The sequence below is a fragment of the Trachemys scripta genome, chromosome 5, assembly GCF_013100865.1.
Source record: "Trachemys scripta elegans isolate TJP31775 chromosome 5, CAS_Tse_1.0, whole genome shotgun sequence".
NCBI lineage: Eukaryota > Metazoa > Chordata > Testudines > Emydidae > Trachemys > Trachemys scripta.
In genome coordinates, this window is record NC_048302.1 from 26,712,212 (window position 1) to 26,735,799 (window position 23,588).

At 43.4% G+C, this 23,588-nt stretch overlaps 2 protein-coding genes across 3 annotated transcripts in view; both read right to left on the reverse strand.

The window, feature by feature from the left end:
* DNAJB14 (DnaJ heat shock protein family (Hsp40) member B14) overlaps nucleotides 1-18,051 on the reverse strand; it is a 37,264-nt gene extending 19,213 nt beyond the window's left edge. Inside the window, exons 1-2 of one of the 2 annotated variants that reach the window (XM_034771804.1) lie at nucleotides 17,723-18,051; nucleotides 8,087-8,261 (exon numbers count right to left, since the gene is read on the reverse strand). In XM_034771804.1, the coding sequence (XP_034627695.1) occupies nucleotides 8,087-8,261; nucleotides 17,723-17,855 (308 nt within the window). In that variant the 5' untranslated portion in view covers nucleotides 17,856-18,051. The remainder of the gene's footprint in view (nucleotides 1-8,086; nucleotides 8,262-17,722) is intronic. The other variant, XM_034771805.1, reaches the window with a different exon arrangement.
* Nucleotides 18,052-20,400: 2,349 nt separating this feature from the next.
* On the reverse strand, nucleotides 20,401-23,432 carry LOC117878515 (histone H2A.Z). The gene is made up of 5 exons (XM_034772762.1): nucleotides 23,252-23,432; nucleotides 22,760-22,837; nucleotides 21,971-22,084; nucleotides 20,987-21,116; nucleotides 20,401-20,815 (listed from the first exon to the last, which is right to left on the reverse strand). Exons 1-5 carry the CDS (start codon nucleotides 23,252-23,254, stop codon nucleotides 20,754-20,756), a joined length of 387 nt encoding a protein of 128 aa, XP_034628653.1. The 5' UTR covers nucleotides 23,255-23,432; the 3' UTR covers nucleotides 20,401-20,753.
* Between the last annotated feature and the right edge of the window lie 156 nt (nucleotides 23,433-23,588).

Below are 23,588 nucleotides of genomic sequence, written 5' to 3' on the forward strand. Positions count from 1 at the left end.
ATGAAAATATTTAATTTTTCTTCTATAAACTGCTTGCATAAATTCAAATAAATAAATAAAATAGCACTAATCCTATATTCTGATGACCTAGAATGCTTAACATAGCATTAACTCTAACAAAGCCTTAACAACTTTGATACTTAAAACTCTGTTTTATCCCGGCCAGAACAGTAATATCAGGACAATGATGTAATAATTTGCTGCATTTTAAAAACACCCAGAAATGAGGTGGAGACAGAACCCACAGGGGACAGAGAACACCCTAAATTCATGGGAACAGGAAGGTTTGATCAAAAGCAGGACATTAATTTTAAATCCAAACTGAATTATGGGGTAGTGAGTTCAAAAACATAAGTAAAGCATTTAGGAACTGCAGGATTCTCCTGTATAACTAAACTAGCAGGGTTTGCCAATGTTACAGTACGCTGACATTTGTTGAAAACTGGAAGAAAATATTTGGTGCAAGCAAAAAATAGAAAAGTTAATGCCCAGAAATTAAATAATAAAGCACCCAAGTAGGGGGCCTCCTGACTAGTAGGCAGCAAGATGGCTAACACTACCATTTCAGACTAAAGGCTCGCCTTTAGGGGTTTCATACTACTACAAATGTACAGGAGTAAGAGAAGCACCTTCACACTGGTCTGTATGAAGTTTGTATTGCTTTAAATATGACAGTTTCTAAAGTGATACTGCCATAGTGCTCCAAAAACTGTGTGAAGACCAGCCCTAATAATCACCAAAGCTGAATAGGTAAAAAGGTAAGCAGGTCTTTGGCTCGCTCATGAAATGAAGAAATTTTATACAGGAATGGGAATTCTACAATTAAAAGTATGCTAGCCTAAGAAGTCAGGCCAGACCATTTTACAAGGTATTGTTGAGATCACTGATTGATCAAGTGGTGTCTCATTCGAGGGATCACTTTTCCTGTGTTTAAGTAACTAAGTCCGTGCTTAGGCATGATGACCACAAGAGCATTTGCCTTAATTTCTGAATTCATTGTTTCCTTTAAAGTCTTCAGTATCTGGACTACTTTTATTATGAACACAACTTGAAAAAACATGTATTGCTACACTACAAGGTAATGAATGACCACTAATTAACAGTGTTTGTTAGTGTTAAAGTTATTAAAAACATTTGAACACTCCAATGCCATCCAACTAATATCACTCACCCCCAAAAATCTTTACAGCCTGCAAAAAATTCTCATAGAATTAAGACAAAAAACACAGGTTAAATTGTTTAATATTTAGCTTCAATTCACACCAGTTGTCTATGTGGTGAACAGAGAAATGAAAAACTGTACATTACCAACTGCAAAACACTTGTCCAAAACCAAAGATGTCTGTACTAGCACATCAATTGTTTCACAAGTTAACTCTAAGTAACTTACTATTAACCTTAACAAGAAAGACTATCTAAATAACACTTCACATCAGTAAAAAAACAACAGCTGTACAATTCATGTTCCTCAGAAGTCTGGCTATCATGCCCAGAAAGAGGGTGGTGAGGTGAAAGGTGGGATTGCTTTTCTGAGAGATTTCATGGAGTTCTTCGATGGAGTTTGAGGATATCACATCTGACACTCCCTCACAGGACAGTTTTAAATCAGGTGGACTTTGATCCAATTTATAACTGCTGCAGGAACTTTTCCATAAAGCCTAGGAGGGTTTTCCTCTGTCACTTTTATCTTGAAAGCCAAATATTGCAGCTTTTAGGCTTGCACTGTTCAGAATAGTAGTTCTCAATTAGGGGTATGCGTACCCCTGAGAGTATACAGTGGTCTTCCAGGGGGAACATCAACTCATCTAGATATTTGCCTAGTTTTACAACGGGTTACATAAAAAGCATTAGCCAAGGCAGTACAAACCTAAAATTTCATACAGACTGTTTATACTGCTCTATATACTATACACTGAAATTTAAGTACAATATTTATATTCCAGTTGATTTATTTTATAATTATATGGTAAAAATAAAAAAGTAAGCAATCTTTCAGTAACAGCGTGCTGTTACTTTTATATCTTATTTTGTAAACAAGTAGTTTTTAAACGAGGTGCAACTTGGGGGTATGCAAGACAAATCAGACTCCTGAAGGAGTACAGCAGTCTGGAAAGGTTGAGAGCCACTGGTTTAGAAGTCAACATGATTGCTGAAAACTTCACATTTCTAACAACCTAATTAAATAAATGTTCCAATTTCTTTGCTTGTTTTTTGGTTTTAATCCATGATGAACGCTCATACTTCCATTTTCAGTTTGTTTTTTGACGTAAGCAGTGACACTAGTTTGTGACATTATCTGTTTAAACCTTTTCATCCATGTTCTGAATCATCCTCTACACTAAGGGCTGGTCCCCACTTAGTCCGGACTTCGGACTAAGGTACGCAAATTCAGCTACGTTAATAACGTAGCTGAATTCGAAGTACCTTAGTCCGGACTTACCGCGGTCCAGACGCGGCCGGAAGTCTCCCCCCGTCGACGCCGCGTACTCCTCTCGGTGAGCTGGAGTACCGGCGCCGACTGTGAGCACTTCCGGGATCGATCCGGGATCGATTTATCGCGTCTTAACCAGACGCGATAAATCGATCCCAGAACATCGATGGCGTGCCGCCGGACCAGCCGGTAAGTGAAGACTAGGCCTAAGACTGCAAAATTATCTCTCTCCTTTTGCTGAGTTTGCAGAAGCAGACGAAGAAAGATTGGACTGGACTTCAATAAGGCCACATGACTTGCAGTCTTTGTGGTATAGCTTTGGATCAATAGAAAGTAAGCCAAAAAATAGCCTGAACACATTTCTAAATTCAAGTAAACTGCAATTACAGTAAATTTTAATCTTGTTTGGTAAAATTCTTGTTGCTATTATCTCATCACTCTCAGAGACTGGCACAGTTCCAATTCAGATTAAGGACTCTTCCTCCAAGCCTTCCTCTCGTATGAATAAAAGAACACAAGACACGGCAAGAGATGCAATACTTCAACTAATTCTTCACAAGAATGCATTTCAACCGTAGCAACATTTCTAATCACAGCAGGAAATTGTAGGTATTAAGCAACCTATTTGTGCTAAGGCTTTTTATATTATTTTTTAAGAATATAAAACCTGGAAAACTTTACGCATTTTAAATTGCTTTATTAAAAAAAGATGTAAAATATAATATTTCTGTGTTTCTTAGACTCCTCTTCTGGGGCTGCCAGAGACAGTTACATATCCACACTTGACAGCACTGAAAGGAACAGAAAGGATTCGCACGTTTCACAACTAATTCCTCGTTAAAGGGGTTTTAAAAAAAAAAAAAAATCTATAAAAACAGTTTAGAATAAATGTGTTCTGTGGATCTCTGGTAGTCCACAGATCCATTCCAGGTGTTCTGCAGTGCTGCTTATAGCGCAGAAGTGGGCAAACTATGGCCCACGGGACCGCCCTGCCCGGCTCAGGAGGGTAGCCCCTGGCCCCTCCCGGGGGGGGGCCTGTCAGGAGGTTGGGATGTGGATGGGGTCAGGGGACGGGGAGGGTTGGATAGGCGTGGGATGCCGGGGGGCCTGTCAAGGGGCGGGGGTGTGGATAGGGGTCAGAGCAGTCAGGGGACTGGGAGCAGGAGGGTTGGATAGGGAGTGTGGTCCCAGGAGCGATTAGGTGCAGGGGGTCCCGGGAGGGGGCAGTTATGGAACAAGGAGCAAGGGGGTTGGATGGGTTGGAGATTCTGAGGGGGGCAGGAAGTGGGATGGGTAAGACTGTTTGGGGAGGCACAGCCTTCCCTACTCGGCCCTCCATATAATTTTGCAACCCCAATGTAGCCCTCGGGCCAAAAAGTTTGCCCACCCCTGTTCTAGTAGAATGGCAAAGAATGTATCCACCTGTGATACTGGCAAACCAGCTAACTTGTGTATAACCCATAACAACTTAAGAGGCATTACAATTGGATCAGGACAATTCACTTGCATGTGAATATCAAACAGATGTACTAGCCCAGCAATCACTAACCCATTCATTTGTAGTAACAGAAATCAAGGGTAGATGCTAAATGTGTTTGCCTGTATATCTTTATCCTGTTAGAAGTTTACCAATGTAATCAAATTAGCTTTTAGATACTAAATATTTTCATGTCTTAATTGCCTTACATTCTGTATACTAATGTGTTCAGTTAACCTTAAGATCAAAGATGTGAGATACTGCAGAAACTAATATCATCTACATTGTCTTCATCTTATCGATCCCTGTTATGATGAATGACCAGATGCTGTCTTCTAGTGCAATGGTGTATACACAGGGAACTGAATGTTAACTTCAAAGTGGTGGATCAGTGCATGCTCAACAAAGACGACTCCTCAGTCATATGCTGTGCTCAAAGCACTTGACAGCCTTCTTCATCTATAAAAGTGAAACCTCAGGTCTGATCCTGCATCTCTTGTCTGCTGAACTTGAAACAGGGAAAGTTTAAGCCATGGGACTGAGATCTTCCAAGTAGTTACTTGGAATACCCTGGAAAATGCAAGGAATGACTAACAGACTCTACGTAAAATGCATTTGGATTATAACCTTTTGGAATGATTCCAGAGAGACTTTTGCAAGCCAGCAGACTCATCCATCACTGCTACAAATCTAATATAAGGACCCTGCAAGCATTTGTAATGTATATAATCTTTTATCAATTCAATAACTTTCTTCTCGTCTTTTATTAATAAATCTTTAGTTAGTTTACTAAGGATTGGCTGACATGACATTTGGGTAAGATTTGACACTCATATTGACCTGGGGGTAAATGTCTGATCCTTTGGGATTAGTAGAACCTCTTATATGGTGAATTGGTTTTTCGGTAACTTCTCACTATATTATACCAGTTTGCCTAGATGGGAGCCAAAGGCTTCATTGCCTAAAGGGGACTGTGTTTGGCTTCTTGTTAACCAGTGTGGTGCTGCAGAAGCTCTTTGATACTGGTTTGGTGACTCTAATTGCAGAACAAACCACCAGTTTGGGGGTATTGTATGCCCTGTTTCTTGCAGTCTGCCCTGAGTGTAGCATTCTCAGTGTGGCCCTTCCCAGGCACTCGGTCACACCACCTTCAAGCAATTCTCGTTCCTATAAGTCGTAACCCCTGTCCAGTACCCTATTATAGTTTTTGTGGGACTGGGAGGATGGTGTGTGTGTCTGTATTAAATGAACTAAAACAAGGGTGGTGGGGGGGAGGGCAAATCAAGCTTCTCGCACTGCTATATCGCTGCTTCCTGTCTTTATTACGTTTGTTTACTGTAAATTCAGCTGTGATCAAGCAGCAAACTCTTTGCTTCTGCAGTAAAGTAGAGGTTTTGAGGTGGAGATGGTATTAAAACAGGAGGGAGCTAGTTTGATCTGTCCTGCATTTGGTTCTTATACTACTGCCACTATGTACATTTTGAACAAGATGCTCACTATTAGCAGGAAAGAATTACACATTTTAAAAAAATAACTTATTTTCAAATACATTTCAGCTCACGAGAGAAGTGCTTCTCAGTATGTGAGTTTTCAAACTTCTGTGCTGAACGAGTAGCTTTCCTTTCAACATTTCTTACTATTCATAGCATATCGCTCAGTACTTATGCAATCAACGGCAAGGTATTGCATCTTACACTTCTCCCCATTGAGCAACTTGTTTGCACTATCATGCAATGCTTTATAGCTATGGTGTTATGGTAGCTTGTTGGTGAGCCACGTCCCTTGTGTATATGGAAGAAATTTAAAAAAAACAGCACCTCAGTGCTTGTTTATATTTGTATCTACCAACAATACTAGCGCAACACTAATGAAAAACAATGCAGTAAACCCATTTGTTGCAGATGCAGAGAAGCACTACCTAGGAAGATCGGGGAAGAGAGGGCCTATCTTATGAGAGGAGATTGTAAAAGAGCTTGATTTGTTTACTAGCAAAAAGAAGGCTAAGAGAGGATATGAATGATTGCTCTCTATAAATAAATCCGTGGGGTGGGGGAAGAGTAAACAGCTATTTAAGCTAAAGGACAATGCTGATACAACTACAAATGGGTATAAACTGGCCATGAACAAATGCAAGCTGGAAAGTAGAAGGCTTCTAACCAACAGAGGAACGAGGTTCTGGAACATCCTTCCAATAGGAGCTGTGGGCACTAACAAATTAATTAGTTTTAAGGGAGAACTGGACACATTTATGAGTGGGATTGTATGATGCGGATGCTTGTGATGATACTTGGCAGCCCTGGGGTCCCTTCTGATTTGTGCCTTATGTTCTTAAAAGTCATGCTTCAAGTGCCTGCACAGAGCATGATGTCAGAATTACTAATGGGTGACTCAAAGCGACATGCTGTGGCCATTGACCACTGGCAGCACCCATATACTGTGAGTTCAAGTCTTGCCCTTGGCAGCTTTCTCCATACAGTAGAACCTCAGAATTACGAACTCCTCAGGAATGAAGGTTGTTCATAACTCTGAAATGTTCGTAACCCTGAATAAAATGTTATGATTGTTTTTTCAAAAGTTTACAACTGAACATTGACTTGATACAACTTTGAAACTTTACTATGCAGAAGAAAAATGCTGCTTTTAACCATCTTAATTTAAATGAAACAAGAACAGAAAGTTTCCTTACCTCAACCTTTTTTTGTAAATGTTCCTTTTATTATTTTAGTAGTTTACATTTAACAGTACTATACTATACTTTTCTGATTGCGTACTTCCGGTTCCAAATGAAGTGTGTGGTTGATTGGACAGTTCGTAACTCTGGTGTTCTACTGTATGTGTTGCTTGCTGCCTGCATTCTGTAGGGGCTCCTTCTGGAAGTTTTAAACTGGAAGCTTTGCTTTCAAGGTAAGAACTGATATTTCAAAGTGCTCTAAAATCCTCATGCACACTCACATTTTATGTTACAAGTATTGTCAAAGAAAATGACATTAAATAGAAAGATGATGAAACACTCTAGTAAGCAGCAGCACTAGGGCAATCTAATCATGATGCATGCTCCACGCTAATTTCCTGAACAATGGGACTGGGTGTAACCAAAAAGCAACTTTTATCAATGTTGGTATGAACAAAGGGGTTACTGAGCTTCAGGAAACAAATCCTTAACAGCGAGCCCTATTCTAAACACTGGCATACAGTTGATACTGACTCATGTACAGGATACTGCCATCAGTCAAAACAGTAACTTATGTTTTATGTTAAAAACAATGTTTTTACTTTCTAAGAGAATTTATCCAATCTACACAAACCAAAAAGGACAACTATTGTTTTCAACCCTCAAAGTGCTGTCCTTGGGGAAAAAAGGTTCAAAAGTCATGTGGCCCTTTTAAAAACTCTTATAGCAGGTCTCAATGATAATTTCTCCCCCACAAATTGCCATAAGGGTGAAAAAAAAAAAATCAAGAAAGCATTGCTCAAGCTACAAGGAAAATTTTAAAATGATACTCACAAAATTCTGTCTTTTAGATTAATCTCAACAGAATGAAAATCAAGGTGCAGCCTTAACTGTGGTAGCTCTACTCTTTCACTATAAAATTGCTGTGCTACATTAGGCCCAGGGGTAGAATTAGTAGTCCAAGCTGAGGTCATTTAGTCAAGGGGTTCCTCGGACACAAGTCCCTCCAATAAGGAGCTGATTTAATATTTAAATTAATCTAAAACCCATGTGCATAGTGTGATTGTCTTGAAAACTTTAATGTTAGCTGTGAATGTATTAATACTTTTTCTCACAGTTCTAACCCCTGGATTTTTAGTCTCACTTTGAAGAAGTATATTTTAGACACCTTATAAATATCTAAGTTAGAAACACTGCCTTGTAGGTTTTACATCAGGACTTCCACAGTCACTGTCATTTTGCCATGACAGTTCCTCAATAACTATCTTGGATTTTGTAACAGATAGGGATATTTGCAATGTAGATTGATATAATACTCTCACAAGGAATGAATGTACATCACAATTTGTGTTATTAAAAAGAAAGTCTCCATTCAGTACAAGCATCTCTACTCTAAAGATGAGCTAGATCTAGGAGATGCTTCTTTAGATTCTTTACCTGGAAGCTTAAGTGAATAATATCCACATGCATATGATACAAGAGGTGATGTGTTTATGTAAGTCAATACCTGAGTACTCCTTCCACTTGATCTTTGGTGTAGCCTTTTCCACTTTCACCTGCAGCAGACGCATTGCTGTCCTTTGTACTACTGGGCTTACTTTGATCATTGCCATTTGCTGGCTTTTGGCAGTATGGAGCACTCCCAGCAGCACTTCCATTCTTCATAATTGCTTCCAACAAAACTGTAAAGAGACAGTAAAACCATAATATCATAATACACATTGCAGATGGAAGAGACCTATTAGGGTAGGTGGCTCTGAAACTTTTCCATTATGTGGACCACATCTTAAGAGACTGTCTTATGGATTTCCCCCTCAGCTGGTCCACAACCCCTTCTATTCAGAAACACAAAATTCTTGAAGCAACTATAGCAAGCAATTGCTTACAAGGGAAAGCATTTAGAAATCGGTAACTGGTCGACTCGTGCCCCCCAGTCTCCCCTCCTTCTTCTCTTCTAATGTAGCAACATAGAGTAGTGTAAAAAGATGGGCTGGTTCCTCACTTTCCAGCTGCTTTTACAGGCATCCATCCCTCTCTTTGCAATGAAAGCCCTAAATGCCTGAATAAGTATAGGCAGTCCTCGACTTTACGACGTTCAACTTATGACAAACTGCACTTCTGAACTGACACCCTGATTCAACTTATGACAACTGGTTTTGACTTTATGATGCTCAGTCCCGCTAGTGGAGTGGATTGCGGTTCTGAGTTATGACGTTTCGACTTATGATGCAATTTTCAGGAACAAATTGTGTCTTAAGTCCGAGGACTGCCTGTATCTAAAAATAGAAAGGAGGAATCAGCTTTCCACAGACCATCAGCAGTACACAGAGTCTGAGAACTACTAAAATAGTTTCATTGGTGTTTAGTTCATCTTCTAGGGACCACTGCAGGACTGGCCCAAAAACAGACATGAAGGTACTTATACAGAAATCTTGGGCTTAATTCTTTGCCCTTTTTCCTGAACCAAGGGCTGGAAATGCTATACAAGGAAAGTGCTGAGACTCAAGGAGCAGAAGTGTGTCATGTCACAAAAGAAGATTAAGGAATGGTTCTTGGAGGAAAAAAAGTGAGTCTCAGCCAATCTTCTTTATCTAGAAGTACACTAATCTTAAGAAAAGCAATATGACAAGAAGGGTACACTCTGGACGGTGAGGACATGTGAAAGTAGTATATATAACCCCAGAGCTCTGAAAAGAATGCAAAAGACACCCTTCATTTCCAATAAAGAGGAGGCAATTCACAGAAACAGAAGTCATCAGGCACTGACATTTCTATGGTCCATTACAAAGATATGTATATGGAGGGCTTGAAAAATAAAAAATCCATTCCCTTATTTGCTAGTACTGTAATGAGTAGGAAGCTTTCCCTGGCTACTGTGGGGTTTAAGTCATCAATTTCTGCAGAAGACTACATGTTTTTCTTTATAACAATACTAAGTTTTTAACACTTATGGCTGAAATACCCTGCCAAATGTGAACTGAACACAAACCAATGGACTGTTGTCTTCCTGAGTCTGCAAACAGTTCCTATGTTTCTGCTGCTGATTAGAAATGACAAGCAGGAGCAGAGTGAAATTAACAAGATTGTAAGAAGAGAAATTGATCAGAGACAAGGTGGGTGAGGTAAATCTTTTATTGGACCAACTTCTGTTGGTGAGAGAGATGAGCTTTTGAGCTTATACAAAGCTCTTCAGCTCATCTCTCTCACCAACAGAAATTGGTCCAATAAAATATATTACCTCACCCACCTTGTCTCTCTCATATCCTGGGACTGATACAGCTACAGCAACGCTGCATACAATTTCTCAGCTGTAATTCAGAACCCTTTGGGCAGGAGTGAAATTCCATTATCACGTGATCTATTATGACCAGTAGCTGTCTCTGTGCCATGGAAGGATCATTTATACCAGGGGTTCTCAAACTGGGGGTCGGGATCCCTCAGGGGGTGGCAAGCTGTCAACCTCCACCCCAAACCCCGCTTTACCTCCAGCGTTTATAATGGTGTTAAATATATAAAAAAGTGTTTTTAATTTATAAGGGGTGAGGGGCCGCACTCAGAGGCTTGCTATGTGAAAGGGGTCACCAGTACAAAAGTTTGAGAGCCACTGACTTATACCTTGGACTTTGGAAATGCTTTGTGCTGGCAGGGTGGCATAAAGCAGACACAAAGCAAGGCAGAATCTGGGCCTATGTCTTTTGTAGAAGCCAAGATGCCTGACTGTATCTATAGATACTGCTTGTACTTTTTACTGGAGGAAACAAACCTTTCCTGATCTACATCTAATTTCTCGATTAACTTACTTTCCAAACAGTGACACCTCTTCTACTGGGAAATTTTAAGAATGTCTGCAGAAATGAAGATGGCAATCTGGAAGAAGCTTGCTACGATATGGTTTAGGCATAATCTTCAACATTTAATTCCACTGTATCTTTATATGCCGCAAAGGAAACAAACTAATATTGAAGATTCTAATAATTATATCTAATTATAAAGAGGCATACATCACAAAAAACAAAAAGTGTTAAATAATAAAGAATTAACAAACTGCTGTCCTGAATGGTTGTGTTGCTGACTGCTGTTAAGTAGTTGTGACTAATCACTCCACAAGATGTGCATTTCAGTGGAGGGTAAGAAAATCTCTGTGAATACAAAAGAAACCTGCTAGCTCACTCTGCTGACTACAAGACCCATTGCAGGTTACTTAATTTTGCAAATTAGCAAATAAATGAACCCATGTGATAAAAAATACTAATGCACTTCACTTATTCTGAAGGGTGTTGTTTAGATTTAATTATAACCATATTGGACAGTATACCAGAAGTCAGAAATATGAGATTTCATTACAATACCACTTGCCATTAAATCAATGAGAAGTAGGATGATACACAGGGATTTTTTTAAGAATTATCAAAGTGAGATAAGAGAGGTTCTACTGCAATTGATAAATCTGCATGTTTGTTTTGGAATCCTTTGGGAATAAAGTTCCTAAATAAATAAAATATCATTAAATCTACATAAATTAAATACCGTTAATGATTGAAAACTGCTCAGATACTACAGTGACAAGAGACAAGCAAAGACAGAAATGGCCCACATCGTATTCTTATGCCTTTGTCACTACCAGGCTGGAAAGCTGTAATGCCCTCTATTTAGGGGTATCCTTGAATGCCACTCTGACCCTTCAGCTACCAAGAACACGGCTGTTCATGTCTAACCTGGGCTGGGCCAACATCAATACAGTTTTGTGCTCCACGCTCTGCACTAGCTCCCAATCCATTCACAAGTGAAATTCAAAGTATTGATTATTGTCTGAAGACCTACCCTACAGCTGTCGCCAAGGTTGAACTCATGGCACTAGTGGTAGAGCATACTCATACTGGGCCCTTAAATATCCTTCCTTCCTTTTTAAATTCCAACAGAGCTCAAATCTGCCAATTTTTAAGATGCAATGAAAGATGCACTGTGACTTGTTCAAATTTTGGTTTCATGTAGTCAGTGGATATTTATCCCATCAATAGATGGGGAGCAACTTTATCCTAACTTAAGGGGCTAATTTAGAGGCCAGAGCTATTGAAAAGTCACTTTATAGAACAAGATGGCAGACTACATAGTTTTGTAAACTATCAACACCACAATGCTTTATAAATTCCTGAAGAAAAAGTTTCCACTCACTTGTTAAGCTTGTTGGAGTTTTACGTCGTTAAATAACTCTGTTCTCTCCAAGAGGCTGGGAAGAGAGAACTAGAACCCCTAGGGTTCAAAAAAGAACTAGATAAGTTCATAGTCGAGAAATGGCTATTAGCCAGGATGGGCAGGGATGTAAAACCATGCTCTGAAGCGTCCCTAGCCTCTGTTTGCCAGAAGCTGGGAATGGGCGATAGGGGATGGATCACTTGGTGATTATCTGTTCTGTTCATTCCCTCTGAAGTACCTGGCATTGGCCATGTCTGAAGACAGGATACTGGGCTAGATGGATCATTGGTCTGACCCAGTATGGCCATCCTTATGTTCTTAAAATCTTCTCTACATCCTTCTTGTAAAGTCTGCCACAACACACAGTGGTGGCTTGGATGACCTAGTAGCAAAAAAATCTAAGGCCTGTCTACACTAGCATTTTCATCATTACCACCACAGAGGGAGCTGCACTAGTGGGACAGTGGGAAATCTCCTAAAAAATAGCAATGTAGACATACTAAAAAGCCCCAAACACTTCTCAATAGTTTCCAGACCTTCTAAGATTCTAGAGCATCCACTTGATGGTCCAAATATAATTATGAATATAAATAGTATATTCCATACACAAAAAAAAACACCCTTCAAAACAACATTATTAAGGTTTCAAATCAATCACTTGAGTTAGGAAGAGCCAGAACTAATGTTGCCCATGAAACCTTAATTTTGCCTGTTTGTGTATGTGTGCATTATCTTTAAACTACGTGATAACATACTATTTTCCCCACAGGATCCCTGTTTCATTCACTGAAAAGAAGGGATGGTACTCTGATAATGAGGCAGCTATTCCATATTTCATTTTATCCTCATCATTCAATATGTGATTCCATTTCTTATCTACTGCACATCATCCAAATCCTGACCTGAATATAGATTTTTTTTAAATTTTACTCAAAGGCTTTTCTAATGCACTCATCACTGTAATAGCACCTCACAATTTTTTTTCAACACCTTGGTGAGATAGAGATATATTGTCCCTATTTTTGGAAGAGCCCACTAATTTTTGAGTACCCAGTTTAAGACACTTAGGGTATGTCTACACTGCAATCTAAGCCTGTGCATGAGCCCCCCTTGTGTCTGTACTGCAACTGTGCTAACTCAGGACTCGGTCCCAGGACCTTACAGGGCTGGAGGGTCTGAGCCCTAAGACTTTGCAGTGTAGATGCAGCCCAGCTTGACAGAGGTCCCAGGAGTCATCTGGAAGAATCACACAATTCCTTGGAACAACTTCCTTAATCCTTTCCATCCCAACATTCCGCAATCCACTCTATTGAAAATGGAAGCCACACCCCCTTTGCAAAGTAGCAGTTCAGGTCAGCATTAACCAATTTTCTTCTGATTAGCGATCTGCTTTCTGGGTTTTCAATGGAGAGTGAACCAATCAAGCCTTTTGTAAAGTGACCTGCTTCCTAATAATCTACAGGGCAGCAGTAAAGTCTTCCCAAAGTGCACCACAGTCCTAGGGCTAGAGTGGCCACATTTTCAGGGGTGGAGGAGAGTGCGCTTGGGACTCTGGGATATGGTTACTTTGACTCAGGTCTATGCTCTGCAGTGTGGACAACAGAGCCCTAGGGTTGAGCATGGGTCAGAAAATTCTTAACCTAGCTAAAATACAATATAGATGCTCAAGCCCAAGGTTCCCTAACATAGGTCAACTACTCAAGTCCTATTAACCCTGGGTTCACACCGCACTGTAGACATACTCTTAGGGCCTGATATTTCATAGACACTGGGCATTTGCAACTCTTATTGGCTTCAGATAGAACTGTAGGTGCTCAAACAAATCAGGCACTAGGTGTCCCAAGCTGGATACCTGAAAAATTCCCCGTTTCATTCATGATACATGTATCAGTTTCCACAATGAATAAAATAAGAGTCCTATACATTCGAGCCTCAACATGCATTCACTCTGTGCAGTGAAATAAACACTTTGCAAAGAAAGGTATGTAGCAAAAGTTCATTTTACAGACATCATAGTCAAGCACATTTTTGGCATCTTCATTCTGAGAGGCAGTGTGGCAAAGTGGGTGAAATTTAGGTCTGCCATTTTAGTCTTAGGTTGTATTTCCAAAAGTGGCCTTGCATGAGTCCCAGAAACCTCACCTATAAAAAAAAAAAATGGAAATTGTTGCCTGCCTCCTAAAGTAGGGGCATAAGACCATAGGGCAGTGGTCACCAACGTTTTTACATCCAAGATCACTATTTGAGTTTAAGGGCAACCCAGAATCTACCCTGCCCCTTCCCCGAAGCCCCGCCCTGCTCACTCCATCCCCCCCTCTTCCGTCACTCGCTCTCTACCACCCTCACTCACTTTCACTGGGCTGGGGCAGGGAGCTGGGTTCGGGAGGGGTGCACGCTCTGGGTTGGGGCTGAGGGGTTCACAGTGGGGGAGGGGGCTCCGAGCCGAGCCTGAGGCAAAGGGTTGGGGTGCAGGAAGGGGTAAGTGGTGCAAGCTTTGGGAGGGAGTTTGGGTGCAGGAGGGGGCTGGCTCTGGGAGGCTTCTTGGCCTGCTGTATTCATGCTACTCCTGGTCTTAATGCTGTAGAGCCATTCACAACCTGCCTATTGAAGGGAGCAGCACCTATCTTGGGTGGCTCTGGTCCCACGCTGCTCCTGGAAGCGGCCAATGCGGCCCGGGGGGGAAGAGGGGTCTCTGCGCACTACCCCCTCTGTAGGCACTGCCCCCGCAGTTCCCATTGGCTAGGTACGGATCTGTGGCCAATATGTTGTGGGGGTGGTGCTTGCAGGCAGGAGCAGCGTGCAGAGACCCCCTTCCCTCCCGCCCCCCAGGGCCGCATTGGCAACTTCTGGGAGCAGCGTGGGGCCAGGTAGGCAAAGAGCCTGCCTTAGCCGCAGCCCCGCTACACCACCGGAGATCACAATCGAACAGGAGTCTCCAGGATCGACCAGTCGATCATGATACAACGGTTGGTGACCACTGCTATACGGACTGTGAAATGTACAAAATTATTAACTCTAGTCAGTGTAAGAGGGGAGACTGAAACTCATTGTCTCCTGGCTTCCAGCCCAATATTCCTTTTCATAGGCAAAGGGAATTTTCATGAAGGCCATCCAACTAAGCCATGGCAAGTGTTTTGGATTATCACAGGCTTGTGGTAGTACTTAAGACATACAGGCAAAGTGGAAGAGGTGCAAAGTATGTGACCTATCAATTCTGCAGAGGGCTCTGCTCAGAGATAAGGATGCAATGGATTTCCCTTGTCCTAATGATCCCTAATATATCTATCTTTGATCCCTAGTATATCTATCTTTTATTTCAGAAAAAGCAATCTACGGTAATTAAAAAAAACAAATAGATGTTGTAAGCCCTTACTTTTTGCTTGCTCACAAAATTTAACAGATAAGCACAGGAGGAGGGAAAGTGTTTGGTAAATATATACCTGATATTACAGTAGGAACCTGCAGCACCTAGAGTTGATATTTTCAGAGCATCACCCTAGAGTGCAATTTTAATTTGAAATATTCTATGCTGCAGTATTTAATTGTGTGTGGAAATCTTCATTTCAGTAAAAAGAATAAAAGGAAACTTACTTATCCTTTGAAGAAAATAAAGGGAACTTAAGTGGAGACTGGAAACTCAACAAGTCATTGCATGCACTAACATCTAGAATAAACTTCTGACATAGCATGACTAGAAGACCCCAAGGCCTCGTCTACACTGCCACTTTACAGCGCTGAAACTTTCTCACTCGGGGTGTGAAAAAACACCCCCGATCGATGCAAGTTTCATCGCTGTGAAGTGGCAGTGTAGACAGTGCTCCCAGCCGCACTCCCAGCACTGGTAGCTACTCCCCTCGTGGGGGTGGGTTTTTTTACAGCGCTGGGAGAGCTCTCTCCCACTGCTGGTGCTGCGGCAGCGCTTTAACATTGGTAGTGAAGACATACCCTTAGATAGGCAATGACCCTGTTGATAATGAAATCTGAAACCATGCTATTGTTTCCTCTAAAGAACCGTCTTTTAAACAACTGCTAGAAAGATGCTAATGTTTTTTCAAATTTCAGGGTGTAACTGGCCAAAGACTAGTATAGACCTAGTTCACAATGGAGTAGAGCAACTTGTACTAGTGCAGTGAATCCTGGTGTAGTAATGGTTTGCCCCAATTCAGCCATGTTGGTGGCTAAAACTGCAAACAATAATCCACAATAAATTCTTTCAACAAGAGAACTAGGGATATAAGTACTGTTTAAAAAGTTAACCATTTAAATGACTAAAAATATGTCATTTAAACAGGAGTTCTTTTTCCTTCTGAACCCCCCCCTCCCCCGCCAACATGCTATTAAAACTCCATGGCCCACCTGTGCCACAACAACTGTTTTTCTACATATAAAAGCCAGGGCTGGCATTAGGGGGAAGCAAGCAGGGCAACTGCCTGGGCTCTACACCACGGGGGGCCCCCGTAAAGCTAAGCTGCTCAGGCTTTGGCTTCAGCCCCGGGTGGTGGAGTCAGGACAGTGTGGGCTTCCTGCTCCAATTAGTCTAATGCCAGCCCGGTTGGGCAGACCCCCTGAAACCTGCTCGCATATCCCCAGGGGGCCTCTGACCCCGTTTAAGAACTGCTTTAAATGGTTAACCGATTAAGCCGCTGGAGCAGATCCCACTGGTCGGCGTGGCTGGGCCCATTCCAACCAGCGCAGGGACACTGGGGCCGGCCAGCCAGCTTGGGGTTAACAGTTAAGGCGGGTTAACCGGTAAGACTGCTACTTACCGGTTAACTTTTTACATCCCGAAAGAGAACATGGTAAATCAAAGTCATATTCCTTCCAATTGTTTTAGCTAAGTACTACGTGTTTTAATGAAGTGCTTCTCTGAATTTCAACTAGCTCAGGGGTTCTCAAACTGGGGGTCGGGACCCCTCCAGGGGTCGCACGGTTATTACATGGGGGGTCATGAGCTGTGAGCCTCCGCCCCAAACCCCACTTTGCCTCCAGCATTTATAATAGTGTTAAATATATTAAAAAGTGTTTTTAATTTATAAGGGGGGTCCACACTCATAGGCTTGCTATGTGAAAGGGGTCACCAGTACAAAGGTTTGAGAACCACTGAACTAGCTCTTCAAGCCTTTTAGGGTATGTCTACACAGCAACTAGACACCGGCAGTTGGCACAGGCCATGTCTAGCTGTTGAGCAGAAATACTCTTTGGCAACTTGTACAAAATAGGAGTCTATGACCCAGTGCAGTAGAACAAAGCTGAACTTGTGCTTATCTAGGGCTGACTTCAATTCCTGATTCCAGCCAAAGGATTCTCTTCCCAACTCCACTTTCTCCTTTTAAATACCCGAACAGCCTATCTCCCAACAGTTAAACCTCTTACTGTTCGGTTTCCCTGTTACATGTCTACAGCCAGACCAGTCTGAATACAACTGAACAAACAAGCTAATCATTCACTTCTAGGGCCTTCGCCTTGGCCTGCATCTGTATACACACACGTGTCTAGTCACACACGTGAAATTTTCTGTGCACATCACTTGAAGTCCGAGGTGAGCGATTTCACAGGCACAAAGTCCACTGGCATGTTCTGCTCACCAGGGTGCACCCGGGCTCATGGGCAAAGCCACAAAGAGGGCACACTGGGTGAAGGTGGCCCAGAGGTCACTACTATCTCCCCTCCGGTGGTCAGGCCCTACCCAAGGTGTTATGTTTGGCAAACCCAGAGGAGGGGAAGCAGCAAGCAGGCGAGATAGAGCCTCAGAAACCACCTAGGTCGAGGAGAACTAGCCTAGGGTTTGCCCAAGGGCTGGGGGCCCGGCCAGCGGGAAGGTGGCGGGGAGTGGGGGCTCAGCTCGGGCAGGACTCCGGCCCCACTGGCCCCTCCCTCGGAGGTGGCAACCGGGCGGCGGTGGGTCACGGCCCAAGGAAGGAGTGTGGCGGGGCGGCCAGCCGGGCCTCACCTCGGGCGGTCTCGGTCGGGTAAAGCTTCTGGGCCTTGTGGAGGAAGCGCTGCGCCCGGTCGCGGTTGGCGGCCTCCAGCGCCTCCCGGGCGATCTCGATGCATTTCTCCGCCTCGTCCCGGTTCCCCTCCATGGGCTTCTCCTTGCGCCGCCTCCGCCCGCCGCAGCGCAGAGAGAAGGGGCCTGAAGCCAGAGCGGAGCCGGGGGGGGAGTTCGGGCTCTTCCTCACTCCGTACGAGCCATCTCAGCGCGCCGCATCCTCCCCGCCGCTACAGCGACACCAGCGCGCGGCTCCGACCGGCCGGGCCGCCGGCTGCTTCCGGGCCAAACTGCGCGGCGGCGGCGCGCGTGCGCACTACGCCGCCGGACGCAGCCCGCGGCTGGGGGCGAGAACGTGGCCCATTGGTGGGGAAGGTTCGTGTCCTGCGGCGCACGGGCCCCTGCCTGCTCCAGCCGCATCCTCCTCCAGCAACGCTGGGGGGCTACCAGAGAAATCACGCAGGGACACTCCCCCGGCGGTAGCGTGTGAGCAACGGACAGATGGCCGTTATGAGGGGCACCTGGTGGCAGGAGTGCAGAGGCGGGTAGGGTGACCAGAGGTCCTGTTTTTATAGGGACAGTCCCGATTTTGGGGTCTTTTTCTTATATAGGCTCCTATTACCCCCACCCCCTGTCCCAATTTTTCACATTTGCTATCTGGTCACCCAAGAGGCGGGGGCTAAGTAAATCTAACCAGCATGGCACGCTCTTACAGCGCCCCATGAACTAGCAGTGCACTGGATCAGAGACAGAGCTTGCCTTTGCAACAGCTTGTACCTACTCCATGGCAAATACCTCCTAAACAAACCAAAACGAGAGGTAGGGACAATAGCAAGCTGCAGTCGTAGGGTGTTGTGAAACCCGCGCAGAGATCAATCGCTGGCTCTCATTTAAGCATTTAGTGACTGCAGTCTAGCCCAGCGAGTTCCACCGTTTAGAGGAAACTATGACCAACCCGCATATAAAGGCTAATAGTAATTATGGAAACCTTTCAGATTCCATGGGCTGTTTTCCAAACACCAGACACTTAATAGCAGCAGAGTTATTTTCTAGCTCGAGTACTCCATTTTCCCCTATTCTTTAGATTGGGGGGGAAACAGTTCTTTAAAATAGTCATCTTTTACCCTTAAACTGTTCTTTCCTTCTTCCACCCCTGAAATCATTCTGTTGACACTACATGCTGGTCATGTAGAAGAGATTAACTCACAAGAGCAATACACCTCATTTTAAAAGTAAAGAATGAAGTACTTGGTTGTCATTTAGGATGTATCTAGTCAAATTCAAGAATTGGGTCAAACTATTTTACAGTGTAGCAGTAGAATATGGTATAGGATTTAGAAATTGCTATGAGGTAATAGTGAGATTATCCTCACAAAGCAGAATCAGGTCTTTATCCTGTAGGCTCAATTGACCCGCTCAATCCCAGGAAACTGATCCTCTGCTGAGCGCTACTTATGTCCTAGTAGAGAGAATAGAGTACATTGCAGCAGCCCTAAAAGTGCTGTAAAATTTGCTCTCCAGAATGCATCTTCACTTCCAGGCTGCAGCTGCAAGGATTCATAGTACAAACATGGTGCAATTCCACTTACAGTGGCAATACAGACCCTACTTAGAACAAGGTTCCTGTACTCAGTCATTTTCACCTGTATGAGCAAGCTCAGATGACACTTTAGAGCTAGTGAGCACTAGAGCTTGCCCCAAAATAAACCCCTACTAAGCTTAGAAAGGACTTGAAAAAGTTCAGCAGTAGGTCATTTTCCTAATTTGACCACAGCTTTAATGACACCTTCAACAGTTATAACTATGAGGCTTTAGGACACATAAGCAGGAAAAAATGCTTCAGTAGTTTAAGATTTCCCCAACAGCCAAGGGAGGCTGTTTACTCTAGCTAAAGATTAAATAATAGATGTATTACTTTGCTTGATACTGTTCTTATTTTACACCTCATGTAGTATACTTTAAGATGCCTCTACTACAAAGAGTTCATAAAAATCATATTGTTGTAGCCAGGCACTGTGGCTCTAGCTTAGCACTATTCCCACTAAGTAGTGTATAGTTAAACAAGCTCAAAGGCCATTAAGGTTAGTGCAGAATTGTATCATAACAATCCAGAATAGTGCATCACTAGTAAAGGGCAATATTAAAAAGGCACCGTTTGTTAGTTATGCCAGCTACTGCATATTTTTGCAGAGGTTAACATGAGTTCATAAAAAGTGAGAACAAGTGTTAGAAATTTTTACCCAACTGTGGCAGTCTAGGGTAGTTAAAAAAAAAAAAAAAAAGCTGTATTTATACAGGACTATACTAAAGACAGTAAGCAGAGGGAGCTCCCTCTAATACAGATGACTTCCCTCCCCTCCACCCGTGCAATCAAGTTCTATGTCCCATACTGATATGTCCTATAGACAGCTTTAAGCTTACAATCTATATTGCTTGATTACTGTTACAGATTGTAAGGGGTCACTAAGTCTGCTTCAACTCTTATTATAATGATAATTTGATTCAAGGAAGCTCTGTTGGCAGACTAAGGCATTTTACCATTTATAGTAGCAGGATAACATTTCCTTGGTCAAGAACTGTATCTGATCGGTCTTAAGAGTTGCTATCAAAGTTTAGCAATAGCTAATGCACACAGAGACTAGTATTGATATAACATTTATTGAATACTTCCACTCTAGTGGATGAAGTGTCTGTACAAAACCAAACATTTATTTTTATTTCTGCTTCACATTAAAATCAAACAGATCTAAAACAGTCACCGCAATCAAAAACCCCTACAGATACAACAGCTTCTTTGAAGCTATGGTAACACTTAAATATGGTTAAGACGTCAATGCAGAAATTTGGTTTGTTAGAATGCTCAGTGAGCTTTAGCTTCGCAAAGTTATAAAAGGCAAAATTGTGTTTCACAGATACAGTCCACTGGAATCACCAACACTGGACAACTGTTAAGTAGTAAGAGTCCTGAGATAACAAGGAATACTGGTATCCTTTAGACAGTTTTCTGTTGTCCTTTCTTTCCAATAAGAGATTTGTGGATATGTGGTATTACACCTAAGATTAAAAAAAACAAGGATTAAGGCAAGGTTGAAGTAGATTTTCCTCATATCATTTGAAACAGACAGTATTGTATTTGCTTTACAAACATCATAATACACAATCAGTGGTGAGAAACCTATCTGACTTTAAGTTTAGTTTGAATAGTAATGAGTTGGAGTTACATACCACCACCAGCAATTGTTGCCTTAATGAGAGAGTCCAATTCTTCATCTCCTCTTATTGCAAGTTGCAAGTGACGGGGAGTGATACGCTTCACTTTTAAGTCTTTGGATGCATTTCCTGCCAGCTCAAGAACCTGCAGACAAAAGCACTTTCAGTCCCTACCCATCAAGCATAGATTGCATGAGTTAATGACATTTCCGAAACAATATCTGGCAGGCACTGTAGGCTAGGCTACATAGAGTGTTATCAGGGCTTTGTGTAACTAAGTTCTGCAGCATGCACCATTAAGTTCTGTAACTGACTATATTACAAGATACTCTTCATTCTCATCCCTTCCACAAGAGAGCTTATAGTTGAAGATACTCATTCTACAACAAAAATGCAGAGTTCTGTGGCATCTTGGGAAAAAATGCCAAGTCCCACAACTGCAGTCAGGGAGTCCATGCCCCTCCATATGACATAACTGGGGTAGCTCACATCTTAAAACCAGTTTCAGGTCTGCTGATGAGGCCTTGACTACATTTTAAACGCTACAGCAGCACAGCTACAGTGCTGTCATTGCAGCATTTCAAGTGTAGACATTACCTACACTGACAGGAGGGGTTCTCCTATCAGCATAGGTAATCCACCTCCCTGAGAAGCAGCAGCAGCAGCTAGATCAACAGGAGACCTCTTTCATTGACCTAGCATTATGTACACAGACAAGATTGGCTTAGCTACACTGCTCAGGGGTGTGGATTCATCACACCCTTGAGCAACGTAGCCATTTCAACCTAACTTTTTAGTGGAGACCAGGCCCTTAGGGACATCAGTTTACATTTTTTACTAACTAAAGTGAGTTTGTAGAACAAAAAAAAATTGAAGCAGAGGTTCTAGAGCACAACTCTACAGCAAATTCCATGATCACAGAATTGCAGAATACAAGCAGTCCTGGTCATTATGCTGCTCCAGCAGTGTCAGCTGTCTTCCACATATCATCAACTTCACCTCAGCTGTCAGGTACTCCAGGATGGCAGCACTGTATACAGCAGCTGTGGCTCCCACACGTCCATGGCTGGTAGTCCTAGATTTCAAGTGTCGGTGGATGCGGCCAACAGGGAACTGCAAGAGATCAGACTGGATAAGACTATGTTGCAGACATCACTGGGGTAAGAGTGCCTGTAAAGCTGCAATCTTTACACCTCTTGCTTGTGTATAGCACCCAGGCAGCAAAAAACAGATCAAGCTGATGTTGGCTATCTGGTACAAGTATGTCTGCATTTACGGTAACAGTTTGAGTGTGCTTCTAGCAGGATTTCCAATAGGACAATATACTGAAATCACTATCACCCAGGTATAATGAGGTCAGTGGCTGCTGCTGCTACTACTACTACTACTATTAATAGCATAGTTTCAGCCCCTCCCTCCAGCAAGACTTGCTGGGGGCCTGTCTCAGCCAAACCCATCCATCTGAGGGTCAAGAGTCAACCTCTCACAAAATAGAGGCATTGGTTTACATAATTGTAACAAGGACACTAGAGATTCTGCCCAGAAAGCATTAAAAAAAACAAACAAACCAAACTTGGCATTCTTGCCTTAAGAGGAGGAAATGAGCTGAAGTTAAGAAAATGACATCATGTAATCACATGAGGAGCCAGGGCTTTTAAAATAAGCATCAAATATCACAAGATCTGCAATAAAAGGAATGTTCCCCTGTAACTTGGGAGGGCCCTCAGGCAAACCCCCTCCCAGTTCGGGACGGGTGTGTTGTAAGCAGACAGTTCGCCCAGTCCTCACCTGCAGACCGGCTCTCTGTGAGCGGGACACTGCCTTCGTCTTGGTCTTTCCGGAGTCTTTCCCAGCTTTACCGCCAGCCTAATGCAAAGGGAGACTGTGAGCAGCAGCACCTGCCACAAGCGTGGCGTGTCTATCCTGCCCCGTACGGAACTTAAGTGGCGAAGGCAGTCGGCGCCCTAGATGCGAGCAGTAGACGCGCCATGCGCCCGCCGCGCGCATGCGCCTCCAACCTCAAGACACGCTCATCCCGCGCATGCGCCTCCAACCTCTAGCCAGCTCTGATGCGCGCGCGCGCGCCTTATTCCTCCACGCTTGGTGGCACTAACTGAGCGCATGCGCCACAATCACTCTCCCCCCCGGCGGCACTAGTGCGCGTGCACCACCCTCTCCCCCNCCAACAGCTGCGGCTCGTTCACCTCAGCTTCTACCATTGCCGCAGCAAGGCGACGCAGCCGCACGCCCTACCGAGGCCGGCTCCCGCGGCTCCCTTACCATTATGAGCTTTGCTGCAACGCCACGCGGGGGTAGAAGAAAGCGAGCGTCCCACACACACCGAGCGTAGCCAACTACACCACCTCTGCCGCACCCGCCGCGATTCAAACTGCGCCCGCTCCCGCCTTCCGCGAGCGCTTTATAACCGCCGAACGTGCCCGCATCCGGGAACCCGGATCCCACTACTAGCCAATCACCGCAGAGTGGAGACGGGCCTTAGCTGAGGCGCCGGAACCAATCATATGCCAACGACGGGGAGGGGCTGGCAGTGTTGATTGACTGACAGGAGCGGGCAACCCGCTTACTCCAGTCCTCAATGGAAACTCCGCCCATATTT